The sequence below is a fragment of the Genypterus blacodes genome, unplaced genomic scaffold (assembly GCF_046128005.1).
Source record: "Genypterus blacodes isolate CSIRO-AG114 ecotype Tasmania unplaced genomic scaffold, CSIRO-AGI_Gbla_v1 ptg000044l_1, whole genome shotgun sequence".
Classification (NCBI taxonomy): domain Eukaryota; kingdom Metazoa; phylum Chordata; class Actinopteri; order Ophidiiformes; family Ophidiidae; genus Genypterus; species Genypterus blacodes.
This window is the reverse complement of record NW_027466857.1, coordinates 7,429,697-7,449,321: the sequence shown is the minus strand read 5'-3', so window position 1 is coordinate 7,449,321 and position 19,625 is coordinate 7,429,697. Positions and strand designations below refer to the sequence as shown.

At 41.9% G+C, this 19,625-nt stretch overlaps 1 protein-coding gene across 4 annotated transcripts in view; it reads right to left on the bottom strand.

Annotated features, from left to right (window-relative positions):
- The window catches only part of diaph2 (diaphanous-related formin 2), a 326,344-nt gene extending 306,984 nt beyond the window's left edge, over positions 1-19,360 (bottom strand). For 3 of the 4 annotated variants that reach the window (XM_076149017.1, XM_076149018.1, XM_076149020.1), the window contains exons 1-5: positions 19,282-19,360; positions 18,322-18,707; positions 7,215-7,247; positions 5,805-5,981; positions 928-1,032 (exon numbers count right to left, since the gene is read on the bottom strand). In XM_076149017.1, the coding sequence (XP_076005132.1) occupies positions 928-1,032; positions 5,805-5,981; positions 7,215-7,247; positions 18,322-18,405 (399 nt within the window). In that variant the 5' untranslated portion in view covers positions 18,406-18,707; positions 19,282-19,360. The remainder of the gene's footprint in view (positions 1-927; positions 1,033-5,804; positions 5,982-7,214; positions 7,248-18,321; positions 18,708-19,281) is intronic. The other variant, XM_076149019.1, reaches the window with a different exon arrangement.
- Positions 19,361-19,625: the final 265 nt, after the last annotated feature.

The following is a 19,625-nucleotide window of genomic DNA, read 5'->3' as shown; positions in this document are numbered from 1 at the left end:
AGTCTTCTGCAATTATTCAGAATGGTCCAAAAGTGGATGAACTCTAACCACTTATCCTTCAGTCCATCCATCTAATTTGGTGCTATCCCCTTGTTCAGTCACGGAATTACAATGTAGGTCAGATGGTGATAAACCAATGATAAGCTAAATGGTGAAATACACTTAGATAAAATTGAATGATCACAATCAGACCATGAAGTTGATGTCACCAATGATGTCATTCAAATCAAAGTAGGGAAATTGCTACCTAATAGAACTAAGGGGAAAAATTCAATTATTTTTAGGATTATTTTTCAGAGATATGTAGTCATGAACAATTTATTCCAAGATGCCACAAAATGGTGTGCATGAATTGGAACACAACAATGATAGCAACAATGATAACCTGCCATTCATGTCCTATGCTGGCAACACTCACCAAGTAATTGTTAATTAGATTTAACAGCATTTCCAAACACCACAAAAGCCTCTATTTTTTCACATCCTGTCGGTTCCTCGTGAAGCACTATTCCCTGGAATTTGTGGAAGTGTAAACAAAAACACCTAAATTATAGAAATTTAAGGGAAAAACAGCCCAAATTGTAGCTGGGTAATGATTTATCATAAGACTGTCGAGCAGCCAACCAGCACTTATTGAGAACACTGCAAGCAAGTGATTGAATAAGCACTAACCATCCACCTTTAGGTTCACACTGTGTGAGAGTGTGAGTGGAAACAATCTACAACTGATTCTTCAGGCTGCCAACCTAGGCAGTCTGAAGCAGAGGGGGGGGGAGAACAAAAAGAGAGAGAACAAGAGCGGCCATAAGGATGTGGGCCATAAAAGAGGATCAGGTCAAACTCATTATTCTCAACAATTGAGTGTCTATACTGTAGAAACTCACTATTCATGCAAGCAACAGCCCTCTTGTTTATTCTTGTACTTACAGATTTGGCAGTGGCGGAGATGTACTGGACCACCATCTCACGTTTAGTGCTCAGGTCCTTCCCACGCAGAGGGGCTTTGCGTTCCTCATTGAGATTCATGTCCTCCTAAAAAAAACAAGCACAGACACAACATGAGGGCACTGACGAATTCAAGAGCGATTGATCCATAGTGACACACCGCTGCCGAGTTTGAGAAGAAAATGTTCGGCCCAAACTCGACGCCGCTGATGAAATGGGATGACAATCAAACATTCTGATCTCATTTGGTTGTGCTTACTGTAAAACGCTGAAGAGGAAATAGCTCGGTGTGACCAAAAAATATATTTTCATTACCACGATAACTCTTGTATATCACACTCTGTCACACAGTAGAATTAATTTCTTTTCTATTGGTCTTTCTATGAGAGTCAGGAGGTCCTACAATAAGAAATAAGAACAGTGCTAATAAGTCCTTGAAACGGATGTAGCGCGGCTTCAGTAATATAAACTACACCCTAACTCTGAACAAGAACAGCAAAATCAAACAACACTGCTTCCATTGAGGCCATGCAATCATATCAGATAGGATGGATCTGCGTCTTATTGGGAGTATTATCTTCGTGGTACTTTTATTCTGCATTACAAAAGAGGTCTTTCATGTGGGAGAGACGAGGGGATGGAGCGAAGGCCGGACAGAGCACTAAAAGCTAGGGAATGACATGATGATTAGAATGAAGGGGGATGTTTATCAGAGCACACTCTCTCAAAGAGATGGCTAGAATGAAAAGGGAAAGAAAAAAAATCCTCAGGGTTTGCGAACAGGGAAGCTCTTGTTGTAGAGCCATACTGCCCTCTGCTGGGTACCACAATAATAATAATATTGTGTTCTTTAATTGATCTGATTTTGCAGCGATTGCTCTCACCGCTTTCACTATAAGACAAAGAAATTGACATGATAAATAAAGCAGGTGAGTTCAATAAAAACAGATCAAATCAGCATTAACAAGAGATCTAACCCATTATATAACACTAACTATTGTTCCCTTCATTTATCAGTGAAACGGTGAGCAGAACTCCAATCCAGGGACACCATGACCTAAATTCCTCCAACTACTTCCTCTAGTAAATAACCTCAGAGCAAAGAATCCATTATCAGCCCTTTTTTGTGGAGCAAGGCGGAAAAAAGTGCAGCTGAAACTTTTACAATTGGCAGTTTTTCACCCAGGGAAAGCAGCAGGTTTTTAATTAATCTTTGAACTCTGGTAATTTATCAGCTTAACTGGCATTCAATAAACAAGGTGAAATGTGTCGCGGTGAGGATATTGTAGGAGGGGTAACAGGAGTGGGGCCTACGGGACACTTGTCAGGGGCAAACTGGAAAAATGAACCCTCCGCGGTTTGCCTCCAAAATGATTAATGCTGGCTTATTAATGATCCCCTCATAGTCGACGTGGAGGCGAGATATCACAAGGTATTTTTAACTAGACTTGTGCTTGTGCGACTGAAATGACGTGACTGAAACACTGAAGAATGTTCTAGAATCTCGATCTTGATTCGCGTTGGTCTGGCAGGGTCCATTTAGAAATGTGCAAACACTAATCAGTCTGCATTTGTCTCAACTGAACCAGAATCGATCTCCTTTTGCAACACTTGCTCAGCAACTTGGAGAGCAACATGGGGTGAGCGTGTCCACCCCGGCAAACCAGTGCGCCGTTCATCACGCGACTGAACACATTGAAAATTCTACCTGTGAACAAAGCCCAGTCCAAGGAGAGGATGCCCACTGCCTCGGGCGTTGAGCAATCGCAGGTTTATAATTGCAGGGAAGGACAATTAATGCCAACCGTCGTTTCCCTCTGAAGCAGAAACACAGAATTCAAGCCATGGGAAAAGGGAATCTAAGAGGAATAGACGCCGTTAAAATATATTTTGCTTCAACGGTGACAAATTGATTATTTTGTCCACTGCCCCCAAGTCTGGTTCATGGTGAGTGTGTACGCGCACACACACAGTAGCCCTCCTGTGGGCTGGTTTTAGTGTCCTGGTGCAGAGTGTAACTGCTGAGGGATCACATAGGAGCTTATTACTGGGAGGGTGTGTGACAGTGGTGCACAGTAGAGGCACGTAAAACCTCAAACTAACCACAGGAGAACTGCAATATTACATTTTCTCTTCACTGCTCTCTCTTTTTGCAAGTCGCCCCCCAAATACCATACACTACTATGGACAGCGAGGAAACCAAGGATGGCGAGAGATACATTTGCACAAAGCTCAAACAGGTTACACAGCAACCGCAACAACCATGCTATGTTTATGTATGTTGTTGCGCACCTGGGCAATGCTATGACAACTTAAAGTCTAGGCAGTGGCAAGGAACGCCACATAACAGACAGAACTATGAACAGAAATTGATGTAATAGCCCAACTGCACAAATGACGTAAATGTGCCAACACGCTGTAAGTATCGACGACTTCATGCTGGGAGATATTGTACAGCAGACGAGGACAACTTTGCGTGTCTGAAAGCATGAGTCGCCCCTCCTCTGCGTCTCCTTACCTGTCCTTTTACAGGCAATTATAAGCTGGACTGATAATGAAAGGGTTTGGTGATTTATCAAAGATGTCAGACAGCGGGGCCATGTGGTGGTTTCACTGCTCACTGAATGTTGATGAGCTGCTGATCTCACACTCAGGTTATATTCTGTGTCATCGTCTTACTAGCCTGAAGCCTGTGCGTCGGGGAGTCTGCTACTGCGGCACATACCGCCTCCCTCAGTAAAAAAAACGAGAACACCGGCTATTTCACGAGTGGATTTACTGTTGTGCATTTTGATGAGGGGCTCCGTGCATCCAGCTGTGCATATCTTGAAGAATCCAAGGACGGGACACAGACACAATAAAGGAAAGACTGCATTCTTCCCCGAGTGTTTCATCTTTGTCCGTAGCTTTGACAAACATACTTCTCAATGGTAAAGCTTCAAAAATATTAGGAGCTGGATTTAATCCCTGTGCCACCACTCCCCCGCGGAGTGTTTCTCACTATCTTTCCCCCAGATCCCTTTGATGACCTTTCAGTAATAGGATATGTGCTATTTAGGCTGTGAGTTGAACACTGCACTGTGTAAACTGGTTTTTGAAGTGAGACATGTTCCCCTCGTCATTAATGCACAGTAGGTGGTCTAACTGATAGGTCATGGGTCGTTCCCTTATTTGCAGCCTGCTGGACATGGAGACATGTGGCACCATCGTTATAATCGATAAGGGAAAGAGGGGTGGAAAGATACAGAAGAAAAACATCTTGCAAAAAAAGGAAACTACCAACCACTGTCACTTCTATGTTATGTATCTACTTCATAAGAGAAAAATTTACTGTTTAATAGCGATGGCTTCACAGTTCATAGGTAAATAACCCTCTTTTTTTGATGTTCATTACTGCAATTATACTTTTAAACCCAGGGCCGGGGTCTGTCAAATGTCAGAGCAGCAAACATGGCTTCTCTGTTGTCCATCACTGAGCAAATTGAACCCTGGGTTTAATGTCACGCTGCAGTGAGCACAAACATAGTAATTGAGAGGTGAACTGAGTGACAGGGATGAGCACCCAGGCAAGAAAATACTGAACAGTAGCCTGATGAAAACCAGGAGCATTGGTCGCATTTCTATAGCCGTGGCGATAAAGACCATTGTGTGAGAGAAAAGGGAAGGCGGGCACCGTGCCACACATGCACACACACGGACGCACGCGTGTGCAAAACAGAATCCACACACAGTCCACGAACCTATGACCAATGATGCAAGCGTAATTGAGCCGCCCACTTCAAAGAGATGGACTGAAAGCTTTTTGTTAAATTTCAATCCTGCAGTACATAAGGCCAAAAATGCATTACAATAGAGAAAATCACAGGTGTGACAGCACTTTGAGTGCAAAATGAATTTGAAAGTTCAGCGTTCACTCTGACAGGGGGGGGGATATGTAGGCAAGGCCCTAGTTGTTATAGGGTTAATATCTGAATGCATTTTCACGTAAATACTTGCAGCATACAAATAAAATGCTAACCATGGCTGTTGTATTGTACATTTTGTCGAGGTACAACATTATGTCTCACTCAATTGAACATCAAACACAATCTTTGAGGGGTCACACATAAAAGCAGAGGTCCTGTATAATCCCATAAGAGGGCACTGTTTCATCTCACCCAGGGACTTGCATGCTAATGCAAGTCCCTGGGTGCTAATGCTAATGCTCACTGTTGGATCAACACAAGCTGGCAGCCTTAAGGGATTCATCCGGACAATAAGTTCTGTGTGTCATCTCACGAAATCAAGATATTAAGATACGGCCCTGAAGTTCATAGATGTGCGTTACACTGATAAAATGATCCAGGACCTCACAGCATAATAAAAACGGATGGATTTCTGTCCAAAGTGAAGTTATTTCCATGTCTCCATGAGCACACCGTGATCAAACAGCGAGTATCTATCTACGCGTGATTATAATCGCTGCTACTGGGGATTCTAAATCTCTGTGTGACATTGACAACTCAAGATCAAGGTTAAGTAAGTAGATTTGTTGGACCATTCCCACAGAGCAATCAACCACTGCCCTATCGCAGAGGAATAAAGGTCACACAGTGGAATTAGCACCACATTTCCTGAGTTTTTTAAGACTGAATTTACATGCTTAATTACTAATTGCACTCATTTCTACTATGCACTCTGGCGCTAAGGTCCTCAAGCGATAAAGCTGATTGTCACTGAGGTCAGATTCGTTATGTTCTCCAAAGCTTTTCACCAAAATAAAGTGTGACACAAAAGGGGGAAACGTTACGTGTTGAGCTCCAAAACAGGTGTTCACACATGTTGATATGTCGTAGATACACAAGAAATGCAAAACTCACCATCATTTTCTCAAAGAGATCATTAATCTCCTTCTCTGAGAGGTTCAAGGAGCGGTCGTCGAAAAGCGGCTGGGGAACAGGCAGTTCAATTTGCGCAGACATTGGATCTGTAGGATGCTGGATCAAAGGCTTCTCCTTCTTCATCCCCGTTTTTCGAAAACTGGTGATGCGATCGCGCTGGAAGATATGAAGAAGCATGTCGGATGTTACAATTCTGAAGTGCGACCAAGGATGTTATTCAGACTTGGTCTAGGATAAAGCGTTATCATGAATAATAAATGCTGAGCTGATTTTGAGGAAAATAACTTCAAACTGATTATAACCCACATTCAATATTCCTATCCATGTTAACTTATATATACTCTGCCAGACTGTTTCAGCCAACTGAACAGGGCAGCATAGTTAGAAGTAGATGCTTCCACTAGTAAAAAGTTAAGATGTTATTACTTGATATCTATTAATCGCTTAACACAATTTTTAGTCTTTTCCATTTTCAAAATTACCAACAAACCTACTATTGGTGGTAGGCTGGCTACAACTGTGCCTTTAATCAAAATATAACCGTACTGATTAAATATTAGACCTGTTTGAGTCAGTGACAGTGATCAACATGTGCCACATATTGCAAGACAGCTGTATTTGAGGCTGGAGCATACAAACCTCATCAGAACTTCACTTACCACCATGTTCAGCATCACTTGGTTTGTGCACAGGTAGTTACAGGTGTAGTTTAAGTGTAAGACAGGAGCGTAAACTCACTTCAGTAAGTGAGTGAGTTACAGTCTCCTTTTGTTAATTACAAAAGTGCAGTATAAAACATATTACACGCTGATGGACAGATAGATTATAGAAGACAGATGCAACCTGTAGACATTTGGTACAGGGTTAGAAACGAGCAACCAGTCAAAGTTTAGTGAAAGTGTACTGGAGAGGTGATTCTAGATGAACGCGCATGCAGAAATAAAAATGGAAAGACAAACACACAGGATGGTGATGACATGCAATACATGACATCATTATCACTTTAATGAAATATTACTGGATGGATCAAATACAGTTCGTTCCTCATAGGCAGCCGCTACAGGTTGACACTAAATTGCACGTGGCGAGGCCCGGTGGAAAAACTTACATCAGATTCTAAGTGTTGAAGTTAGGCTACCTGCTGATTCCTTATATTAAAAAGGCTGCAGGTGCAAACATCTTATGTTACTGCATCAAGAAATGATACAGATCCTGTGAGGGATTATATTCCCCAACAACAAATCTTAGAAGAACCACCTGTAATTGAATTGAAGTCGGCTATATCTGATCCATCCGCAAAATTTCAGTTTAAAGCCCCATGCAGTCATGGCAACAAGATGAGGTGAAGACATAAAGCATAACACACCAAAATGAAACCGAGCATCTTACCATATCGTCAGCCAATGTTTTTATGTGTATGTTCTGTTGGGAGGGAGGGCACAGTGTGAATAGAGACCCAACAGAACTAACGACACACAGTATGAATCGGTGTGTTCATGTGTACAGCGTCTGGATACCATCTAGTTATCCTGGTACACGCGTGATTAGGATGCAATTATATTCACACCATTTCTATACATTAGAGAAAACAATATGGTGCGGGATTGAAATATCTGTTAATATTAATTTATACTAGTATCCGCGTTTCATAATGAGGACGGGAGCATATCCTGGTTACTGCACAAAGGATATGGAACACCTTGATGAGCGCAAAGGATAGCAAAATAATAAATATATGGAAATAAAAGTGCTTGCGAAAGCGTGAAGATCCAGATCACATACATTTTCATATGTATACGAAAGACAGCATGTTACGGAAAATGAGACGCGTGATCGAGTACCTATGATCCCCAAAGCACAACAGCAAAACAATATATGGAAATAAAAGTGTTTGCAAAAGCGTGAAGATCCCAACCACATCCATTTTCATATTATACGAAAGACAGAAAATGAGTGGTATGATCGAGCACCTGTGATCCCCACGGCACGACAGCCGGAAATGAAATAACCCCTTTAATTAAATAAAACATGCAGGTTAGTGCTTATTTAAGGTGTATCTGGAAAGTAACAGATTTCACATGGGGCAAGGTGTTACAGGCAGACTGAGACACAAAAGGTGCTTGTATCTGTGTGGTGTGTGTGTTGTCGAGAGCATTGTTTGTTGTGATAGTGACTCAGCCCTCTTGTATATTTGCAGTCGTCACAAACGCTAGAATCACATGAGAAAAATCCCACCTTCTCATGGAGGCGTGCAAACCTTATGTTGCCACGCTTAACCGTCGACACTTGTTTGCAAAAAATCTTAGCCCACTCACAAACTGCTGGGAACAGCTGACATCTTTTCTTTTTTTTTTATCAGCTCCTCGCTACAGATGTTTTTATTCATTCCAGACACAATCGGAGCCAGCCCTGTTGGAAACACACCTCGAATGGGAAGCAGGAGCAACGCCGCCATATGCTGTGGCACTAAGCTGTGAAGTATTAATGAGTATGGAGCTGTGGCGTGGTGATGGCCATAAAGTTTGCCTCCAGCGGAGGATTTCCACGCAATAGCAATTAGGAAACTACTGAGACAGGAACGAGCAAAGAGATTAGCTCCAACCTGCACCTCCCTCTGTGCATCCTTTTCAGCTGTCGCACTGGGCAACACCGAGCAGAAATGAAGTCATCTTATCTATCTGTCACTACTTCTGTCTTCAACAACTGATCAACAGTTGGGGAAACCAAGCTGCATTCTCAAAATGTGCACGGTATCTGTGTTTACAAACCCCCTAATTTATAGCACGGATGACAAATGTGTCAAAAGGTCATAATTCATCAAGCATTACCTCGCACGTCCAAGCGTTTGTGGCTTTTGCTACGGCGGCGTACAGCATCGCAATCTGGGTACAACTGAAACTAAGAACGTGACCTGATGATTAACTTTTTCCCCCCATTTGTAACCAAGGGCATATGTATCATTAAGCCCAGCATTCTCTAGCAGATGAAAACTGTGTGAAACAATAGCTAATTTTCAAACAGAGTACTTAAACATTTTCTAATCAATTTAACAACAATCAAACCACTGTTTGGTTAATTGCCTTGACTTGAGGGCCTTTCCTTGCCCATTATCTCGGCAACATCGCAACAACACAATTTAACATCTAACAATTAAGCTCACATGTCCTCTGGGCGTCTACTGCTTATTAAAGTAAACTTTTTCATCATAATAAATGTTTATTACCAAACACATATTCCTCTAAATAACCTAATCAAATTAGCTCTGGGTCCCTCCTTAATCAAATATGATTATGACTCCATGCAGATCATTAAAAAAGGAAAACACAAAGCAATATCTCACAACTTGAGAGTCTATTTGGGGACACAAAACTGTATTAGTATGCATATTTCACACAATAACTTAAAATGATCCTCACGTACTACACTTAATGTTAATATTACATTAACTGATGTAACCAATATCCTTCCTGAGTCTCATAACAGCGTGCCACCATATGGCACGTGCAATAAATTCTCTTTCTAGATGGACAATGGACCGACTTTGTTTCAAGTGGGCTACTATTTCACAGCTTCCAAACAGCGACCGCTGTTATTCCCGACTAATTTAACTCGACCATCTGTATGATGTCATTTTCAACTCGCTCAATGGAACCATCACTATAAAAACCAGTGCCCAAGTTATCCAGAAAAGGCTCCGTAAAATGACTTGAGAAGGGAAATTAGGTTTTACTTTAATTAGTTCTAATAATAACAAAGAACTACTCGGAGCCAGACATTGTTGACAGGGAGGACGGCAATGCAATGTACTGCTCACACTTGGCAACTTCATGCAACTTCCAAGTTTTCCTTTTTAGCCACCTGCTCAATTCAGCTATTGTGTTAAAAATAAGTCTTATTTCCATTGGGGCAAAGCAAGTTAAGTTTCCGGCAATAGGTGCACATATGAACAAATCCAAGGTTTCATTCTGGTCACATTATACTTAAGTAGTCATGTAGAATTCTTATATAAGAGAATTTGTATTCTGGGTGTTCATTTATTACTTAAACTCCAAAGGAATTTGATTGATGTTTATTCAGACCTAATATTTATCCATACAAGGTTGATAAACTCCCGACCAAATCCCCACAAAGCTCCGACACACTCTTCCTCTCCTCTCTCTGTTGATTCAGCACAGTATATGATCCCTTTTAAGTCCACACCCGGTTTTGGGCAAACTGGCCAGAGCTAATACTGTGTGCTTATAAGTATTGACCGACATTAGACAGCACCTGTTAAAAGGCACAGACGCAGAAGAAAACAGGCCAAAGAGAGAATTAAACACGAGCATAATGAATGCACTAAGCACAAGCATAGTCATTTATTTTGACTGAACCATTTCACTCTAATACTGTACGCTCATATTCCATTGTGTTTGTGTTATTGGCTGTGTTATTTTGAACTGCAACATCCCAATATTTCCTCCCATCTTAGGCTTTCATCGCGGCTTAAAATAAAACAACAAAACTGAACTACACCCTAAAGTTAATATCAACACTACAGGAAATTCAGGCACACAGGAAGCGCCCAAGACGATATTAAGACCTGCTCAACTTCAAACAAAACTGGATCTAGCAGGAGAATACACACAATTAATTAATTCAGAACACCTGCTGTTGATTGAACAGCAAAGCACAGCCTGAGAGCCGTATATGCTGCAGCCCAAATGAGGATTTTCAGACCAAAGTTGAATGAAAACCACTGGATACACACTCTCAACATGACATATTTTTAAAGTAGGTATTAGTAGTGCCGACAGGGCGTAGCGAGACACTCCATCGTGACGACCCACGTTAGCCACCATTCAAAGTGTCCATCAGCTTGTTATGGGCTGATATGGAGTAAATGTGACACCTGGCCTTGTATACAGGAAGTTCCTTCATGAAAGTGCCTGGAGCGAACGTGCATAAATGGACAAATACCTGTGCGTGATTCTACGTCTCACAGCAGCAACGCAGGTGATGCAAACTTTTCTCGAGAGCTCCTGCTAAGTTTTCTGTGTGGGAAGGTGATGTGGGTATAAGGAATGCTACTGTATCTGACCACTGAAGATGTGATTGAGAAGCAGGGTGGGTTGTGGAAATCAAGACGGCAAATGTTTTCCTTCAGTGCATGATGCGTTGGTTGTTAGCTCTACATCAGCGACTCAGTGGGTCGCACACACACTGAAGAGAAGGAATAGAAGCACACATCAACTTCTGCCAACACACTAACTACCTACTGTTGGCCCTGATGCAGCTCACCTTGGGAGGGTGCATCACTTTTTGGCTGTTTCCTCCTTAAAGCCTCCACCTTCTCCCAGCCCGTTTCCATAGGAACATACTAGACCTCTGAATCAAATCAGTGGCTGTGCATTCAGTACTGCAATTAGAGCAAAATGTGATAAACCTATATACATGGACAGCATACAATTTGTGGCCAATTGTAATTGAAATTGGCACAAATGGTACGCTGTCCATATACAGTATATGGCTTTAACACATTTTTTTGCTCTAATTGCTCTCAAGACAAGTAATCAGAGTATTGAAGTTGGCACAAATTGTATGCTGTCCATTAAGGCGTATACATGGCGTATGACAAAATCAATACATTGGCTTAATTGCAGTTTAAACATGCATGTAACTGTGCTGAGTGGATGAGTCAAACATTAGCTGAGTGACTGAGCACCCATGCACACCAACAGAACAGACAGCCTGTTGTGTATGTTTGCCACAGTAGCGAAAATTAGATTGTGGGCAATTTGAACAAGCACACAATGTCATCTTGTTCAGCCCCAAAAGAAATATTGACTGATGCAGCCTTGACTCAATTCATGCAATTGAATGACGTCCTTTCTCTTCATTATTCCAATAAGTTCCAAAAACACCTCAGCAGAAGTGATTCACAGAAAAAACAAGAGTTAAAAATAATGCATTGGATGTGAGATCTGATATGCCTTTAAAAGGGAAAAGCTGCAGCAGTGTTTACCTTTTCCTAAAACAGCAGCTATTGAAAAGGGGGACGCACACAAAAGCCAGCACAGTTGGGATTTCAATGGGTCTGGACTGGATGCACTGACCATGTGACCATGTGACCAGCACTGCCCTCCGGTTAGCTGTGTCTGAATTATGAAAGCAATTTATCGTGCTGTTACCATGGAACAGGCTTTATGCAGCCTGAATCTCCAATAAAGATCCAGCCTGCATAAAGCCAGTTCCATGGTTACAGCAAAGATATAATTGGCATATATAATAAATAAATATACCCTGTATACACATTATGAGAAATGTAAAAAATACATTAAGTACAGTGATTTATCTAATGTGATTTTTCCGAAGAATTCCATACACTGCTAAGAAAAATATCTTCACTTTCTCTTACAAACAGAAGTCAAAAGTCTATAATTTTATTATGCAAATATAGAGTGGTTAAATCAAAACAAAAACAAGGTCCATTTCATTCTGTTGACTGATTTCTGTATTGTTTTTACTCTGTTATATAGGCCGTCAAAAACAAAAGCCAATTTTCAAATATCTTGTCAAAAAGTGAACCATGGGGTGCGTGCGCACAATGCATGTCTTATTTTGGTACAAAACTGCAGGAATCCGATGTCGGAGCACATCAAAACTTCCCTTTAATGGCCTCTCTCGAGCCCTACAGAGGTTTAATAAGGGGAATTATAGCAAAACAAAGCACACACGCAGAGATTTCTGCTAATTTATCACAGTTAGACATAAAGAGATTCTGTGTCAGGAGAGGACATGAGCAAAATACTCATTTGGAAATTGCGATCAGTAGGCTGTAAGTAGGTCTAGGTTTTGCATTTGTGTTGTAATACATCAGGCCATTTACGCCCCATCGTCTACCTTTGGGGTAAAAAATTGAGAATTAAGATAGAAATTTGACCCATATTACTGCAAATCACTTTGCGTGTCTGTTTTTTGTTTCATAATCATAAATCCAAGGGACTGAAAGGACACAGAGCTCTACTCTTAACACAATGACTAGACAACAGAGCAACACAAACTAAGCGCATTCTGGCCATATTTCATGTCTGCGCATTCACAACCGTGCCAAGCATCGACCTCCATTTGTCGCTGTCATAACTCGCGCTTGATCCATGATTACCACCAACTCGGCTTTCGGGGAGGAACAGAGACTGTCTGCACGTTTTCAAACTACAGCGCAGCTTTGTATTATATAGCTCTTTGACCCAGGGGGGAAGAACGAAAGTACTCAATCACTGGTGAAAATGAATAAATGGCGGGTCCCTTTTGTGGCCCCATCCATCCAGCTAACTAATGTGCACGTGTCCACAAACTCTGCACATGTATCCACAAACCCCAGAGCGGTTCAATCCATTCTCTCCTGTAGTCAAGCAGTTCAATCCAATTTAAATACTGTACTATTATGAAGAATAACATCTAAGCGTATTCGGCAATGATGCATTGGACCGCGGGTCGCACCGATTGCTGTATTCGTGTCCTCCTTTCAACTGACCTAGGTCAGGTCTTAACGGAGCATTCAAGCAATTAAACATCAGGGTTTTGGCCTCTACCTGAAATCTTTAACATTCAGTGTCAATACATGGGTCTGATCCAGTTTTTTGGTTTCCCTAAATAATACATTTGCATAATGCATGCATAGCCTCAAGTGGAGCTACAACATAAAGTAATTAAGTAATTCTTTTTTTACAGCTCGATAGCTTTGCATTAGGGAAGCACCCTCTATCACAAGATTCCTCTAATGGTTTCCAAAAATAATCTGTAAAGCATCCCAGCAAAGTAAAGTCAATTGCAAACAACTGCATTCTCCTGGGAGGAAGAAGCAAACTCTCCACGTTCCATAACTTCAAACCAAAGAGCGTGGAAACTCTTCAGACTCAGTCAAAACGCACATCTCAAAAAGTAAGTAACATCGTCTGATAAGTCTCTCATCTTGAAGTCTTAAATCTAGTCCACTGATTTAATCATTCATATCGCTCTTGTGGTAAGGCCTTGTGATTTCTGCGATGCGGGGAAAGAGTTTGCGATATTATGGACACATTTGGCTTGATATTGGCGAAGTTAAAGAGTGTCCTTCGGTCTATAAATAGAGTTTGGGAAGTTTGCTAACCTTAAATATCTACATAAACACAGATTTTGCAGGATCTTTCCAGCATGTGTGTGGGACACAGTAAGAACTTTGAGCACTGAGGGTGTCTTTTGCTTCCACAATGTGACAAAAGTATTCTTAACCACTTCCCCTCTCCCACTTCCTGAGTGCTATAAGCATAAAACCACTCACATGTGGTCTGTTTCCTGCTGTATCGCACACAAATCTTAAACCAAGTCTGTTCTATTACCACTGAGGATTTGCAGCACTATGAAGGGAACCTTAATATGAAACAGCATAGGAACGCAAAACCTTACATCTCTATACAACAAACACACATTCAGAGAACTTGTTGCAGCATGTCACAGTTGCTACTAGACTGGCGTGACCTTAAATGATCCACAGGCGCTCCCTTAAAGCACACGTGTCAAAGTGTCAAAAGCTTCAAATGACACGCACACGCTTCCCACGGCAGGCGCGGTGTGAGGCATCACTAATCATTCACAAAGTGATACCGTCTCAGCTGTCAACAGCTCATGATTGATCTAACCTTCAGCTTGCTTACACCACCCAGACGGCTACATTTGCTTATTTGATATTTAGGTTGTGGTTTAATAAATATCAAAGCAGATTGATTGCGGGGGTGTGGGGGGTGTGTGTAATGGCACAATAACACTTTAGGCATGGAATATTACCTCTTCATTACATCAGACCCACATGACAAATTATGCTTCTTCTGCGACAACACTCGGTCAATTTATTCTCTTCTAAACTGAATCTTCAAAGTTTCTCACTAGCCGTAACAGAATGAGCTGCCGTGCAGTACGAGAGCCCACTAATGTCTGGGAAAGCATATGTCGTTACTCCAATAAGGTCTCCAATGGCCATGATAAAGACACCCCAGCTTAAGTACTGTTAAACTGCCCATGCATTACTGAGGCTTTAATGACTTACCAAATTACGAGCATAATTGCAATCATTAAGAGCCGATTTAATTCGCAGACGTTAATTACAAATTGCAAACCGCACAAATACAAACTGACAGAAATGATTGGCATGTGCCTATTTTGCAACTAAACCCGTACTTTGCTCCGTCGCTGAACGGTGCCGTTCAATTTTCCAGTGATATCACTGAGAAATCCTTGTTTAATCTTGGATGAAATTAGTTTGCAGGTATAAATATTTTCTAGAAGCACACAGCAACACGTTTCACGTCACGCACATCTCAAACTAATGATCAGCAGGTTGATAGATCTACTCTGACAGGTGGAAATGAAGTGAATCGGAGCAATAGCCAGTGTGAGAATAAAGCCTTAAATCAACACACTGCTGATTTCACCTGCAGTATGAAAGCGTGACAGGCTGTATTAAACTAAAATGCAACTAATGGACCAATCGCATCTCGGTTCCTGAACAGTGACAAAGTGACAAAAACATTTGAAATGAGTAGTCAACTTTGACAAGCATGTTTATTCAGAACCAATCATCAAGTTTGTTTTCCTGTTCTTCCTGATAACTTTTCTCTGCTAATGGGCAGGTTTTTGCCATTATCTCCGTGCAAACACACGTGTGCACAAACCACTCCCTCCCCGCTGATGACAGCAGACTTTTCCCCCAGCGCAGATGTGCTGAAAAGGTATAAACACAGGTGCTTTCCAACATGGCCTCCAGCTTATTCAGACAGGCTAAACCAGGTGAACAGTTACTTTGACAATTTGTGTAGTGAACCGTAAATGGGCGATATATAGCTAATCCCCACTTTGAAGAACAAGCAATAAACAAATATCTTAAGACATTCAATTTGTAGGTTGAATATCAATTATCCGCTGCACGTAAACAGTCATATGGATATATTGGAATAAATCCAATGCCTGTTGCCAATGTATTACTTTCTCTCTCTGTGTGCTCTGGTATGAAGAGGGGAAATGCTGTCTGTCAAACCAGCTTCTCTGAATTCCTTTAAGAAGACCTCATTCCATCTGTCAGCTTTGTTAAATGTTTTGATAGAAAGTGGACATTATAACAACCACATGAGTGGTTAAGGCAAGGAGAGAAAGGTTTCACAGACTGAGCACTGTGGTGTTTTACTAATGTCCTTGGCTGTGTTAACTATCCACATCCTGGGCCCAAAGCCCACATGGTGTTGCTGTGATGTAATCCTGTTAAACAAACATATGTGTTGCAGGGTTTCTCCTCTAGGACTGACCTAACACAAACTGTGTACATGTCGTCCTTACTTACTTTACTTATTATTCATACTAAAGAAAATGTGCACTTTGAGCGGCTTACATGAGCGTAGAAGTGTGGCTATTACTGCATCCTTAAATCTGGACTTTATCCACGCACGCTCCACGGCATGTCAGGAATGGGATCTTATACGACCATATATGGTGAAAACAGCGAGCAGTAACTTTAACCTTCAAATGTCAAATGTCACATATGACAAAGAAATCATTGAAAAAGAATATTTGAACATAAGCGTCAATTTTGTTGCAAACTGCTTTTTTAAACTGCTGGGGAATCAAAGTTTACTAGTCCATTATGCAAAACTTTCATTATTTTTCTCCTTGTTTACATGGTTACAAACAAATTCGGGTGACAGTATGCATTGGGGCGCAGCTAAAATGGGGGAAGGCAAAAGAGGCTTGAGGCCCGGCTCCACCCGGGGATGAGTGATTACTTCCTCCCTCCATCGCTGAGCCTGTCTTGAGACTTTTGCAAGAGACGCGACTCATGCTTCCTCTGCCCGTGTCTGTATTATGCTCTTTGCAGATTGAGCAACCAGGAATGTGGCCCTCAGAGCTGCGAGCTCACAGAGAGAGAGCGAGAGAGAGCGGTGACTCCTCACTCGCTGAGGTGATGATGTCATCCGCTCGCTCCTGCAAACCACTCTAAAGCTGGGGGGTCAGGATATTCAAGAGTTGCAGGGTGTTGTTAGCATTTCTCACGACAACACCCTTTTAGCTGTGCGAGCGTGGGAGTGTTACACTGGGGTTTCCTGTCTGGCACTGATTGTGGTCACACTTTCCCTCCCTCACAAGTTTTGCTGAGACATTACCAGCTAGTACACGTTTGACAGTGCTTCCCTTTCAGTGGTAATGTGGTCCTCTTCAACTCTCAGCACTGACACAGCTTTCTAAAAGAGCAGTGGGGCAACACAACTTTGGAAACGAGTAGTCCTAATATGTCATCAAAGTCCTAAAATGTCAACTACAATGTTCAACCTCTATGTCTGGATCAGTCAGATTAGCTTCATTCATGTTGGAACAACATAAGCTATACCCCTCTCATTTCCTTGTTTGGCAGCGGTGCCGCAGATAAACACTGGCCCGGCAAACAATCAGCAACCAATCATAATCAAGCACCAAGAACAACATAGAGAAACTGTGCTACATTATTCACTGTTGAGAGATTATGTCATTCACTTCAGCAGGAGCCCAATTTTCCACACCGACATATGTGGATAGTTGCAGCGGGGATCAACAGCAGCTAAACTTTTCTCTCCAAAAGTTTCCCAAACTGACTTTCAAATACAAAGAAACATGGTTTGATTTCTTGATTTACACCGTCTCACTGCAAATGTCACCCTAAAGACCACCACAACCCATAGTTTGTGATCATTCTGTCATAACTACTTTCTACTACTAGAAATACTTTCTAAACACAGTGCAACCACTACTCCACCAGGACAGGACAGGAAGTTAGACAAGGAATAGAGGCTGATACAATTTCCAGATATCAGTTGCTATCTACAAGTGCGTAATAATCAAGCGATAGGAAACAAAGTCCTGGCTGATGAAGGATAAAAGTTATATCAATCAGGCATCACGCACGAAAGACTCCACTGCAAAATAAGTGGAGAGCAACTGCAAGTAATTGAATTTCTTCATCTAAGGATGAAGACATCAAAGCCAAACTGTCACAACAAGAATGCTCATCAAAGAATGTTTTCTCTAACATTGATGCAGGCTTGACAGGGTTAATGACATTAAGTGCTTGAAAAGTAAAGCACTCAGTGAAACATGATCTGTTTGCCCAAGTCTAATAGCTACTCTGTATTGAGCTACATTACAAGTCCCATTTGAGACTAACGACACATCAATAATCCCAAACTAAACTTAGATGTAAGTTATGACAACGTGTGATGCTTTTAGATACTGACGGGTTTACAAACTGATGTTAACTATTACGCATCCTTTTAACATTCTAACTGGAATCTAAATGAGTGTAGATATAGGAAAGTAGCGAAGTTATTGCAGTTCAGCCCAGTAATCAAGCTGTTGTGTATTGATCATATTGCTGATAGTGACGTTTCATAACCTTTGCATGCAGGGTGACATGGGTTGGACGCTTGGACACGTTTCATGCAGCAGTGTGAATTCTTACCAGCTTCTTGTTTTTCCCCTCATCCTCACTGGACTTCTTCTTAGAGGGTTTATTAGGATCCTCCCCTCCACTGGCTTGATCCATCTTAACTTTCAGTGACTTCTCTCTTCTCAAAACACGTTGTGACCTCCTTCAAAAAGTTGGTCGACTCCGCCAGCAACAACTTCTACAGCTCCACAGTTCTAGCAGCACAGCAGTCAGGTTAGGTCTTCTCCAGATCCATTCCGCTGAAGGGAACTACTGAAGCCAGGCTCGTATCCAACTCTACCCGGGAGACAGCTTGGAGCAGAGGTGTGGTTCGGGTTGTCCCCGTCCTGATGTCTACTCGCTTCGGCAGGAATTCACTTCACACGGCGGTGCAGGCTTTCTGATATTACCGGGACATTCTGTAAACACAACACACAATTGGCTTATCCAAACGCCCTGATCGGTCGGGTTGCACCGGTGTTTGCTGTTGGACATATGTCCCCTGAATAACCGTGAGTGAGGACGTGATCGTAGAACACATTAAGCATTTGAAATAGTGAAAACATATGTAAACACACGCTACAGTGGTTAAGCCTGCTCGACAACTGTGTGTGGACACAGAGGAACTGTTTGATAAAGCAAAGTTACAACCGCGTAAAATAGCAGCAACGCAGTAGTAACACATATATTATCGTGCAGGAGAGCATATGTAGTCTGACAGTTTCAAATGTACTTTGTCCTGGCAATTATTCAACACACAGTGCAGTCAGAAATTAGTATTCACTCATAAACTGTTGTTCTGTTTGCGGAAAATCACCGTTGTTCTCTGCTTGGAATACTTTACAGAGCTTTACACTTAGCCAGGCTAGCTCCAAAGGACCGTAACCTCTCGAAAATTGTTTATTTTAACAGGCACTATAATTAATAAAAGCTTAAAATGAGAAGCGATCTAATACAATAACGCAAATAAATAATATGTCAAATAAAACTCACAGGAAACCATCCAGACCTCACGATTTCAACCGAACTTGCCAGGCCCACACTGAGTCCGCCCTCCTCCATTTCTGATTGGTCCAAGCGATACGTAGACAAAGACGCCTTCAGCGGCCATTGGTCGAGGTACCTGTCAATGATAAGGTCGGCGTGGACTGAATAGGAGGAGACAGCTGCGACTGAGACGTCAGAGTGATTTCACAGCAAGCGGATAGGACGCAGCGCAAGAGACGATCTGAGAGTGAATGAAAGAAGAGAAGCGCGGGATATACGTGTGTGTGTGTGTGTGTGTGTGTGTGTGTGTGTGTGTGTGTGTGTGTGTGTGTGTGTGTGTGTGTGTGTGT